Genomic DNA, 12,410 nt, shown 5'->3' with positions numbered 1-12,410 from the left:
AACCTCAAAGATAGCTACTGAGGAGAGATGTCTAGCGTACATAAAAATCGTAATACAAATACGACCTCCAGTACACTGTCCATTTGATACAGGAAGCATTTATAGGGGGGCCATCAAAGTCAATGCGATTCATCCTCTGTTGTTGAGATATCTCACTCAGAAACGTTTACTCGGAATATATAATAGGTTTGTATTTAATTTCATCAGTGACTCTGTATTGTGATGATGTTTCACTGAATGCAGCGCTGCAGCAACACATGTTAAATGCCTCCACCTCTGTGAAAGAAATGTGCAAAATATGAGAGCGAGACAGCGAGTTGCTCTTTAGAGCAAAGACAAGTGTGAGATCTTTCTTCCTTTGAAAAGCAGCTTGTGACATTTCAGAAATAATTGACACCCCCCTCGAAGCCTTGCTCCCCGCAGTCCTTCAAGTTCCCAGCAGTGACCCGCTTGCTCCGATGAAGTGCTCTTCACGGTTGTCATCGCAAAAGGTCAGATTCAGAGAGCTGACGAGGCATAAAAGATATGAGATGGGAGATCCCCGCCATCCATCTCTCCGTCTGGATCAAGTCTCTCAGCTGACATTTCACAGAGCATCGGCCGCAACAAGCTAACAAAGAGTACGTGGGGGCGCCGCGCATGAAGTATAGTTGACTGAGTGTCTTTATACAAGGCAGATGAAAAGGGAAGAGACATCTTCATAATGTCATCCTGCAACTACTTGTCTTCTTAAAATGTTATTTCAACAAGTTGCATTTGCTCAAATCAATGGTGGACAGTAACTAAGTCCATTTATTTACTCAAGTGATAAACTTAAAATGTTGAGGTTGCCTACTTGTACTTAACTTAAATATTTCAATTGTTTCTACTTTATGCTCCACTACATCTCAGAAGCAACTTGATGATCCAACTTTTACTTCTGTAAGATTTTGAAGGAAGGACTTCTACACGGTGGTATTGATCATTTTACACGAGTACTTTGTCATCACTGGGTAAATGAATGGTAAAAGCTATTTTACTTGTCTCAGTTGTCACTATATAATAATAGTTTTCAAATGTCAAATGTTCAAAAAGCAACGTTGAGCAAGTCTTGCCCTTATATGTTGTGTAGTCAACCTGTTGTCTTAATTGCAAATGAATTTCTTTCAAATGTTTTAATTTAACTGTGCAATGCGTGAGTACAATAATCTTGTGAAACTAGAACTATTCAATAGTCTGACATAAACTGTGAAGTCCATCGTAGACGGACCACTTTTGGTCAAAATGTACTCTCCATTAAAGGCAGCTCACTCTGGAATAGCCTCCCTGAGATACGGGATTGTCCCACTGTTACGACCCTGGTCGTTATGTGTATTGTGTGTAGAGAGTCTTGTATGTTTATTTTCTTATTTGTTAGGCAAGATTTTTGTGTTCAGACATTTGTTTGTTTTTTGGGTTGTTGCACTTATTTGTTACAAAGTAAACTTTGGTAATTAAATGTACCAAACGGAATTCACTGTCTCATTGTCTATGTTTTTGGGAGTGGGAAAAGAGGAGAGAGTGCACACTTTGTGTTGCGCCTAGGTTTCCCTAGGCCTGGGCGTAACACCACACTCAATAGCTTCAAAGGTCAACTCAAAGAATGGTTGAGAAACAAACAGACGTGCAATTACCGCTAAATGCACTTTAACACAGGGGTATCTCTTCCTGCACTTTATGTAGCTCTTGTATAATCTCTTGCACTTTATATGTCGTTGCTGCTATATTGTACTGCCATGTCATAAACACTTGTGTATGCTGCTCTTGCTCTTTTTGCATATCATGTATTTATTTTTTTCTATGTATATAAATGTCATGTTCTTATATGTTGTTTGTGAGGGGACTGCGGATGGAAATTAGCTCAAAGCTCAAATCCGGCATATTTACACTTGAAGCATTATTTCTCTGTTAAGCCCGAAGGTCCCCGCCGACGGGGACCCTGATTTTTTTTATACACACTCACACAAATATTTTTAATATTTTTTTAAGAATATTTTTTTTTATTTAAATATTTTTAATTTTTTTTTTGTTGAATGGAATGAATACCTATAGTGATTATTCAATGTAATACAATGATTTTTATAGTCTGGTATCTGAAAAAGGTCAAATGGCACTGATGGAACCAAATGTGCCCAAAGCTTATTCCGCCTGGACTTTATTTTCATAAACCTCTCTAAAAAGGTCAAATGTCACTTGTTTTGCCTCAATCTTGATACAGGGTACTTATTATATGTTATAATTTGGATTCCTAAAGCTTTTAGGCTACTAACCCATCATTCAAGGTTGGTCTTCACTATAAGTAATGGGTTTTCTTTAGGCGGAGACAGGAATTTACATTTTTTTGCTATGTTCCATCTGAATTTACTCTGACACAGAAACATCTATATTGATTCTGACACTTCTACATCCAACTCACAGATGTAACCTTGCTTTGATAACAACAATTATTCATATAAACCTTTTAGAAGTGAAGTTACAGTCATTTGTTCTGGGAATGTCATTTTCGAGCCTGAAACCTGAAAAACAGGCTCGGGGTTTAACAGGGGACCTATCATGCAAAATGCACTTTTGTACGTCTTTTATACATGAATATGTGTCCCCGGTGTGTCAGAGAACTCACCAAGTGTCAGAAAACACAACCCTCACTCTTTTCCTCCATACCCAAATCTCTAAAAACGGGGCTGCAAAGCATCTGATACAGACTGATCCAGATTTGAAAATTCTCTGACGTCAGAAAAGGGGTGACCCCCCTATGGTCTGGGGGGGTCCGAAAACCAGTCAGTATCTGGTGTGAGGGGTAGGGTTAGGGTTAGGGTAATTTTGTGAATCGAGTGGCCTGTGTTCGTCGTCCATTACATACGCCTGCCCATACCATAACCCCACCACCACCATGGGCCACTCAATTCACAACATTACCCTAACCCTACCCCTAACCCTAATCCTACCCCTCACACCAGATACTGACTGGTTTTCGGACCCCCCCAGACCCCCCCAATAAAGCAAAAATGCACGTTTCAGAGTGGCCTTTTATTGTGGCCAGCCTAAGGCACACCTGTGCAATAATCATGCTGTCTAATCAGCATCTTGATATGCCACACCTGTGAGGTGGGATGGATTATCTCGGCAAAGGAGAAGTGCTCACCATCACAGATTTTTTCAGATTTGTGAACAATATTTGAGAGAAATGGTTATTTTGTGTATATAGAAAATGTTTTAGATCTTTGAGTTCATCTCATGAAAAATGGGAGCAAAAACAAAAGTGTTGCGTTTATATTTTTGTTCAGTGTATTTAGATACAAATCGACCAAATAAAGAAACACAGATACACTTATTGTCCCACCCAAACTTATTTTAGCAAATTTTGCATGGATACCCGACTTAAAAACGTTATGAGTCACAAACCAATGAAACAAAGATTGTGTCCCAGCCAAAGATTGTGTTTTTGACAAAGTCCTCATTGTTGTGTGGAGCTACTTGCAATAAGTTTCTGTATTTGGTTGTATTTTGTGTATTTGCATGTGTTTTTTGACCTTGCTGTGTGTTGAAATCTCACTGCAGTCAGAGACTATATTTGTGTTATAGTAGACAAAAAGCCTCAACAAATCAGAGTAGAACTTGACACTTTAAACACCACAGGGACAAGAAAGGAGAGAACGGTTTAAGAATTTTTAAAAGGTTTATTACTTGTGCAATACTTCCAGTATTTTAAAAAATATCATGTCTGTGACAAGCGACACACGTCTAAAATACACCGGATATTTCTACTTCTGTTACAAAATGGACTGCCTTTTAAACTCCTGTGAACATATTGCTCCAATAAGTAAAACAGAATACGATTACATTCCTTTTAAACACCCACTGTATGAAGACGACATTTTATGATATATCAAAGAATGTGTTGCGATAACATCGAATAAAGTGATGAAGGCTTTTTCTAACTCAAATACTGTCCTTTAAAACATCGTAGCTATTTTTAAAAGTGAATTCAGATCAACCATCACCAAAACTACAGCAGTCAGCACTTAACATACAGAGATGTAAATGACATCTATACTTAATGTAAAAACTGTGCACAAAATTCAGTAGCTACCATTATCAGTAGTAGTATTAATATGGCACACTTGAGCTAGATACTCACACAGTATTTATAAACATCTGTCCAGATCCGATGGGACTCTGGGTGGTGAAGGCTTGGAGCCAGAGAGAAATAATTGTATTTAATGTGATATAGAAATCTGGGAATGCTGGAAAACAGTCATATCAACCAAGGAAACCCTCATATACTGTAAGTAAACTGGAAAATATAAAATAAATTCTGACGTTAAAATCACTCCTGAAGTTTATTCGTTCATCCACTTCTCTTGAAAGCCAAAAGGCCAACTAGGGAAAAAAGTGTGGTGACGAGGGATATTTTCCTAACAAAAAGCAATATAGCAACTTAATCCCTTCAATCTTCTATATAACCTTACATTTTTCAAAACCACCTTCACATACGTAAACTTGAAATAAAGTGTTTAAATACTGACCAAAAAAAACGCTGCTGCCAAAAGATTATTTCTTCATTCACTTCTCGTAAAAAGGCAAATTAGGGAAAATATATCAACTTCCAATCTTCTTTAATTCCTTACATGTGTCAAAACCAGTTTCATCCAAGGAAGAAGCGCACCCAAAACAATAAAAACAAACACCTCTGTGAATTAATTTAAGGTGGCAGCATGACTCTGGCTCCAAGCCTGTGAGCTGGGGTTTGGAAATCTGTTTTTCTACCGTGTCTAATCCGTCTCCATGATCTTTCTATCAATGCAACGTTGACCTTTATTGGACATTTCATCAATCCAAGTCTGGACTCACTCACAGAAACAGTACGTCACGCAGGAGGAGAGTTTGTTCAGTCCTGCATCTCCGCAGCTGAAGCCTCTTTGTCCACGTCGACATTCGACTGGTATTCATCTGGAAAACAAAAAACAAACATGCAGAGGCTTGATGAGTCCCTCACCTTTCAAATGACAGTTTACTTTCATTTATCTACAAAAAAAGGAAGGGAATGAGCAAGAGAGATAATGCTGAATCTAACTCACGCAGGTAGGTTTTGTATTATTTAATCAATATAATAATCTACAGCTATGCTAGAGGTTATGTGAGGCTATGAGTTAAATGCTAACATCAGGATGCTTACATACTCACTATGACAATGCTAACATGCTTAGGTACAGGTACAGGTATAAGAGTGTGCATCTTTTTTTAAAGACGTTTTTAATTGCCTATCACTTTATATTGTAGAGATATACAGTATCTCCTAAAGGGCTTCTTCATCCTCCGGCGTAGGAGACAAAGAATGGTGAGTAATTTAGTTAATTGAGTGTGTACAGCACGGATGTTTACAGATTCAAATTGCACCTTGGCAGATCCTTTTGTATGTGTTTATTCCTACCTGTTTTACTTATAAAAGGCCACTACAATGCTTACATTTGCAAAATCTAGAAGTAAAGTCTAAACTATATTAGAAATTAGTATTGAAATGCTTCCTCCTGTTTCCTTGGTGGTTGACGATGGATGAATGGACATTTTCTTTCTTCTTCTCTTTTTACAATGACTGTTTTGGTATGTGTAAATACAATCATCATTGCTATTTCATTTCTGTTGTAACTCATGCATTGACAATATTTATATATCTATAAAACATCTAATGTTGCGAAAGCACAAGCCCCTGATATGGATGAAATTCAGCAGGTAAAACAAATCTAGATAGAATTTCAACATCAATAGCAAATGCCTGAACTCAATCGGTCTAATATTCCGTTAAACCTTTATTGGGAAATAAACTACATTCGTATATAATATGTGGTGAATGCAGCTGAATTTCACAGCGTCAAGTGGTACTCAGAGGCAGCGTGAATACTGATAAAGTCAAAGGAAAGGACCAGATGCAGATCTATAAACTGAGGTGAAAATGTGTTCCCTGATCCACCCTAAATGGAGAGTAGCATTAATCCTTAGTTCTTTGACTCCTGCAGGAAGGATGAGACTGACACAAACTTCATTTTACTACTCCGTGTTACATATTACTGCGCCACAGTATATCTCTCTACTTCAAGGTGAGAATGACTGCATGGTGCGTCATTAGCATAAAAGAAATACAGGAAGTGAAAACAGGAAATAACCTTTTATGGGCGAACAGAGACGGATGATAGTTAGTGAAGCAGCAGCTCTTCGTGTTTAAAGAGACACTCAGAGGACAGCTGTTTGTGTCACTGTGTGAGCGGACTGTGGAGAGTTACTAAATATGTTTACTAAAGTACCGTACTGTACATAGATAGAATTTTTCAATACTTTAAACTTAAGTTGATGGCTAAAGTTACTAGTTACTTTACAGACAACGATTTAAAAATAAAAGATCATATGATAAGCTTATAAAATCAAATAAATTACAAATATACGGACGTAAAACCAGTTACTTTTTTATTCATAATGTCTGATTATTTCTGTAGATATATATATATTTGTATTCTTCTTTTTCCCTGTTTTTTGCGATGTATTTATTCGTTTCCATTAAAACAAATCGCCAGAATTTTTTTATTTTGCTTTGCTGTGTATTTCTTGTCATTCATATTTTTGTGGATTTTTTCTAAATTATGTTGAATTAATTATGTTTAAATTAAACATAAATGTGCCAAAAACAAAAGGGGATTCTGTGGATTCAAAGTGACCTCCTCCTCCTCCTCCTCCTCCTCCTCCTCCTCCTCCTCCTCCTCCTCCTCCTCCTCACCTGCAGTTTGTTCCTCTGCTCTCTTCCTCTCAGTTTTGCCGTCCGGAGAGCTGGGTTCGTCCGGAGGCCAGCGCAGCTCGCCGCTCTCCACCTCGGCTCCGTCTGTCGGCTCCACCACGATGGAGGGAAGTCTCTTGGAAAGCTTCGGATACCTTTCATGGGTATCTGGGAAGATCTGTTAGAAGCTTATGTAAGGTTTAACTGGAGGGTTATCATACTTGAAGACTTACCCAGCAGCACACAGTGGAAGAACAACAATGCGGTACAAATTGGATTAGGAAGACTTTGTGAAAAGATGTGTGACTAGACTTCACTGACTTGTTAATTTTATCATTCACTTGAAGTGCTTGTGATAGTATCTTCTCTTTATAACTACATTGTATCTGAAATGATCCTTGATAAAAACAAGTATTTATGAAACCAGTAACTATTTTCAAAATGTATTACCTGAGTATTTTCTTATGCAAATATGGCAGAGAGTGTTGTTTTCAGGCTTTCAAACATGACTAGTCCTCCACTTATCCTCTCATATCTCCAAAATATGAAAAGTGTTTTTATCCCTCATTCTAAGGAGAGAAAGAATTATGAATTTTAACCATATCGTTTCTTGAGCCCTATTATTAATAGCTAAATAATAATATAAATGTTCTCTAAAAAGCTGTTTTGTATAGTTTCTTATATCCATTTTCTTCAAATAATTTAAATAACTAAATTCCAATGTGAAAAAAAGTAATGACTCCAAATTCAGGAACTTTGATGCATTTTTCCTTCTATAAACTACTGCCTGGCACCATAACATGTGGTAAAGGTAATCAGTCTTTAAACTAAATGATGGAACAAAAATAAATGTTACAGTAGTAGATGATAAATCACTCAGCTGGATAAGACAGAAACCATTTACTCACACAGCAGGACAGAGTCCGACTCATGACCTTGTCTACCCACATTTTACTCATCACTCCTGTGACTCACCACTCTGTGCCTTTCTACTCAAATAAAACAGGACTGGTCTGAAGTCATTTAAACACACACACACACACACACACACACACACACACACACACACACACACACACAACTGGAAGGATACTGCGCCCTGATCTGCTGCCGCTCCTCCCCCGCTGAAGTCCTCTGTGCCGGGCTCAAGAGAGTTCATCACCTCAGTCATCCTGGAGGGAATCACAAATCAATACAGTCATATTTTCTAATTGCTCATCAATACTGGCATCAAGCTACCTGTAGATCTAAAAATACAACAATTATACAATATTGCCTTAATTGAATACATCAAACTAAGGCTGCACCATTTAGTTCAGAGCTTTACAGATTCATTCATAACACGCATGAAGGTTGTGATTGGAAATCAGAAGAGTTATTCAACCAAATATTGATGCCTCAACTCTTCCTAAGTTAAAACATTGGGATTGTGTTGTTGGAAAATTGATTTAAACATATTTTTTCTTCTTTGTTATTTAGACTGATTGTCATTTTCTGCACATAAATGTAAAAAAATGTGTTTAGATTTGGGATAAATGTTGTCAGAAGTTTACAGAATAAAATGAAAAAAATGAAAATGTCAATAAACCACATATACCTGTAAACAGTTAAAACAGATAAACTGATCATTTTAGAGAGGTGTCTTATTTTTTTCCAGAGCTGCGAAATAGGATATTGTCCCTTATTTCTTGCAGCGTACTCGCTCTATGAAGGTATCACTTCATAGTCAGCCAACAAAAATCTTTCAACGTAGGAAACGGAAAAATCTCATCAAAGGAATATAAATGAATATTGAATGAGAGTCTCATCTATTGATGCCAACTTCAGATACTTGATGTTACGGACACATTTTGTTCAGTACAAAACATTATAATATCCACCTGTTCACATATATAACATAACTGATTTTTTGGGCCACTTGGGGGTAGCAGAAAGGAGTTTAACACAACACTGATATATCATCACCTTTGTATCCATCTGATAAATGAAGGTCCAATATTCTATCCTTTTTTTGCTTTGTCTTTGGTCTCCAACAACTCCTGAGGGTAATAAATGTCTCGTTAGCTTCTAAATGCTTGACTCTCATCACCAACCCGTCTTCAACTGTGTCATGTTGCTCTGTGCTACGATGCAGTCAACCAGTCCTGCTACTAGGATTGTGGCCTGTAGAAACTGTGTAATATTATCATATGCACAATTATAGTGGGATATTAGTTTGCATGTTCACTAAGCCCCTGTTTCCTTATAAAACAGCCTTAAGCAGTAGTATTTTGCTCACCAAACCTTTACATGTGACAAGCTGTCAAAAACACCACTTTACATACAATCAGACTGGCAGCTGCTGTTGCCATGGGGACGATGTGTGCCTCTGATTGTCTGAGTAGTGCACTTTGCCTGAGCGCACAAGCAAGGCCGACGGCTGATTTGGGGGTATTCATGTGAGCCGTTACGCAGCAATTACCTCCATCAGGACTGGGGTCCTTGTTGTTGTGAGACTTCTCCGTGAAACCTGGAATTGCTTCTGCCCATTCATCATGAGACAATACAGCCTTTTATTCCTCATCAGAGGAGAGTATTGTTCCTCCGAATGGGAAATCTGCGTGTCCTCTCCGGTTTACTCCGGATGAGATAGAAACTGGAGAAAAGGCCAGTCCGACCTCTGAGGGGGGCGTTCATTGACGCGTAACAGACACGAGAATTTAGACATTGACGCTTCTGTCATGCTTTTTGTTTTTTATTCTCTCTCTTCAGCTGAATAATAATAATAATGTTATTAATTATTTGAGCTATTAGGTCTGAACAGAGTTATCCGTGTGTTAAAAATATATGCAGGAAGCGGCTCTACCTCTGCCTGAACAGAGAAAATGAGATGTAAATTATTAGCAAATTTGGCATCTTGCATGTTAAAGTCTGTGATGTATATTATAGGTCTAGAGTTTAATCCCAGGGTGAACTTTAGGATTTTTTTGAGTCAAAGTAAATAACACCTAATTTAAGATTTCTTGCTCTTTGTCTGTGGATCAATATTTTTCTATGTGACAGCTGAAATTGACAATGAACCCATAAAACAGACAGATTTCGAGACTTGGCACTGCAATGATGTGGTTTCTTAACAAAAGCTACGATTACATTTGTTTTCCACCCAAAGTCATGGTGTTTCTTATTTGCAAAGCCTTTTAGGGAATATATTTAAAATTATTTTTGTACAAAACATAAAATGTCCAAGATGTTGATCCAACTTTGCAAAGTGAAGGAATCATTGACAAAGAAAAAACACATCTCTCCGGGTTTATTTTCTTGTACATATGTGACTCTAATTTCTCAGTTATTTCTCTTAAATGTGAAACTTCATAATATCAGAAAAGAGTTCAAGCACCAACTAACAGAACCACTAGAGTGAAAACCTTCAGAGGGTTCCTTTAAGCATCAATTACAGTATCTATTATATTTGAAATATGACTACTGATGCAAAACTGTGTAATTGAAGACACTTTGGTTTTAAGAGATGTTTTGGTTTTAAGAGATGTTTAACCTGCAGGTTCACTGTGTTCTGATTTTATAGACCAGTTCATAATGAAAACTGTTATAGCTGAGAAAAAACAAAAACCGGTGAAAACCAAAAGCCCCACAGGAGCCCTGATGTTCTGCAGCATCCCACTACTCTTGAATTTGAAGCCAGGTACTTGCACAACAAAATCTAAAAAAAAACATTTCCTCTAGCAGCCACTGTCTCATTTCCATTTCACTGTTTGCTTTTCGGATGAAAGATGTGCATCTGGTGTGACCTCACAGATTACAATTCTTCCTCTTCTTCTATCCATCACGAGATTCATCATGGTGGAAACGGTCCAGTTAAAGGAGCAGCGGGTTCACCAAATTTGCATCCTTACTGTCCAACAATCACTTTTAATCCAACTATTTTTATATTTGTAGACAGGATATTGATAAACTGACCACTACCTTCTCCTCGTAATGCCACAGATGCACTTGAGATTTGATATTGTATTTCTACTGTTAAATCAGAGCCAGCAGCAACACCACCTCCCTGAAATAGAGCTTCCACCGATGAATCCAGTAAGTTTCATAGCCCAAGGACATGAAATGAAATGTAATCCATGTCCAAATATAGTGATACTCTCTTTCTCTCACCATACAGCCTCATGACATTTTCCACTGCTCTGTTTTTGTTTAATTTATTCTGTGTTTGTTGCCCTAATTTACATTTCCTGTTCTATTAATGGCACAGAAACTTTGTGAATCGCATATATCTATACAAATATATCTGGAAAAAAAATGTAGTACACTGTTCAGGTTTGGAAAGCACATTTACCTGCATGGTATACACACAACAGGTAACCACTTTGTTGCAGGTATGAGATACTAATTATAGATTTAAATGTAAAACACAGCTTCTTCTACACCAGACTTATGCAATCCCACACACACAAGTATAACAACTCACAAGTTGAAGCAGGTTAGATACATTTCCTACACTTCAAAGGTGCATTCATAATTATCAAACTCATTGGTCATTTTAGTTTAATACAAATGAATAAAAGCATTGTGTTTTAGTGTTTGCAAATATTTTTGAATTAAAGCTCCGTACCTGTGTGTAGGCTGATCCAGTGTCTCAGAGCAGGAAGGTCTCCGTCCTCCGCTGCTTCATCCCACTGATGATGAAACTGATGATGATGATGATGATGATGATGATGATGATGATGATGATGATGATGGTGGTGATGATGATGATGATGATGATGATGATGATGATGATGATGATGATGATGATGATGATGATGATGATGATGATGATGATGATGATGATGATGATGATGATGATGATGATGATGATGTGGGCGACAGGCGGCGGGGCTCCCGGTTAAGTTGCCTTTAGTGTCGAAGTGTTCTGAGTGAGTGTGCGCAGTGGAGCTGCAACGGTGCTGCGTTCAAGGACTGTTTTGAAATGTTGGGATTTAAGCTTTATGGTGGAAGAAATGCTCAGATATTTTACTTGTTACAGTAAAAAAATAAACTAACAGTAATTTGGCAGAATGGTCAATTTTCAAATAATGTATATTATATAATTGGACTATGATAATTATGCTTTGACATATTTATTTTAGAGCTATATATTCATATACATTAATCATTTTAAACATGGACTTTTAATTTAAACATATAGCATACATTAATATTACATTACATATTTCATTATTATAATATTTATTTTTATATTTATTTTACTGTAATTAATCCTAACTAGAAGAAGTAAGCCGTGATAAAGCTATCAAATACATGTAGTGAAGTAGAAGTTTTAGGTAGCATAATAAATATAAATACCCAAGTTAAGTTCTGAATCTATAATTGGTGAGCGATAAGCTTATTTTATTCATTCATCTCGTTGCTTGATGAAAGCCATTTCTGACAAGCCTTCAGAAAAGGAAGAGGATTAATTCAAGTCACAGTTATCGTTGAAATTTAAGATTTACGAGGAGCATTTAAGGCAGCACGTTATTAGAGTTTGAACTGGTTTTGACGTTTTGACCGAGCACAGCTGCCCGTTGGTTTTGAAATGTCTAACGTTGTTAGCAGCAGTTAGCTGAACTTGTCAGGTAATTTTACACATTTT

At 37.2% G+C, this 12,410-nt stretch overlaps 1 protein-coding gene across 1 annotated transcript; it reads right to left on the bottom strand.

Annotated features, from left to right (window-relative positions):
- Positions 1-3,681: 3,681 nt before the first annotated feature.
- On the bottom strand, positions 3,682-11,706 carry LOC117467866 (protein LBH-like). Its single transcript, XM_034111755.2, has 4 exons — positions 11,388-11,706; positions 7,875-7,953; positions 6,785-6,959; positions 3,682-4,968 (listed from the first exon to the last, which is right to left on the bottom strand). The coding sequence occupies exons 2-4, from the start codon at positions 7,950-7,952 to the stop codon at positions 4,907-4,909; spliced, it is 315 nt and encodes a 104-aa protein (XP_033967646.1). The 5' UTR covers position 7,953; positions 11,388-11,706; the 3' UTR covers positions 3,682-4,906.
- Between the last annotated feature and the right edge of the window lie 704 nt (positions 11,707-12,410).

This window comes from Pseudochaenichthys georgianus, chromosome 22 (genome assembly GCF_902827115.2).
Source record: "Pseudochaenichthys georgianus chromosome 22, fPseGeo1.2, whole genome shotgun sequence".
In the NCBI taxonomy this organism is placed as follows: Eukaryota; Metazoa; Chordata; class Actinopteri; order Perciformes; family Channichthyidae; genus Pseudochaenichthys; species Pseudochaenichthys georgianus.
This window is presented reverse-complemented; position numbering and strand designations above follow the sequence as displayed.

Coding starts and splice junctions, on each gene's coding strand:
- LOC117467866 (XM_034111755.2), bottom strand. CDS start 7,952: ATGACTGAGGTGATGAACTCTCTTGAGCCCGGCACAGAGGACTTCAGC. Junction 6,960..7,874: donor CGGCAGCAGATCAGGGCGCA/GTATCCTTCCAG, acceptor AGCTTCTAACAG/ATCTTCCCAGATACCCATGA. Junction 4,969..6,784: donor AGCAGAGGAACAAACTGCAG/GTGAGGAGGAGG, acceptor TTTGTTTTCCAG/ATGAATACCAGTCGAATGTC.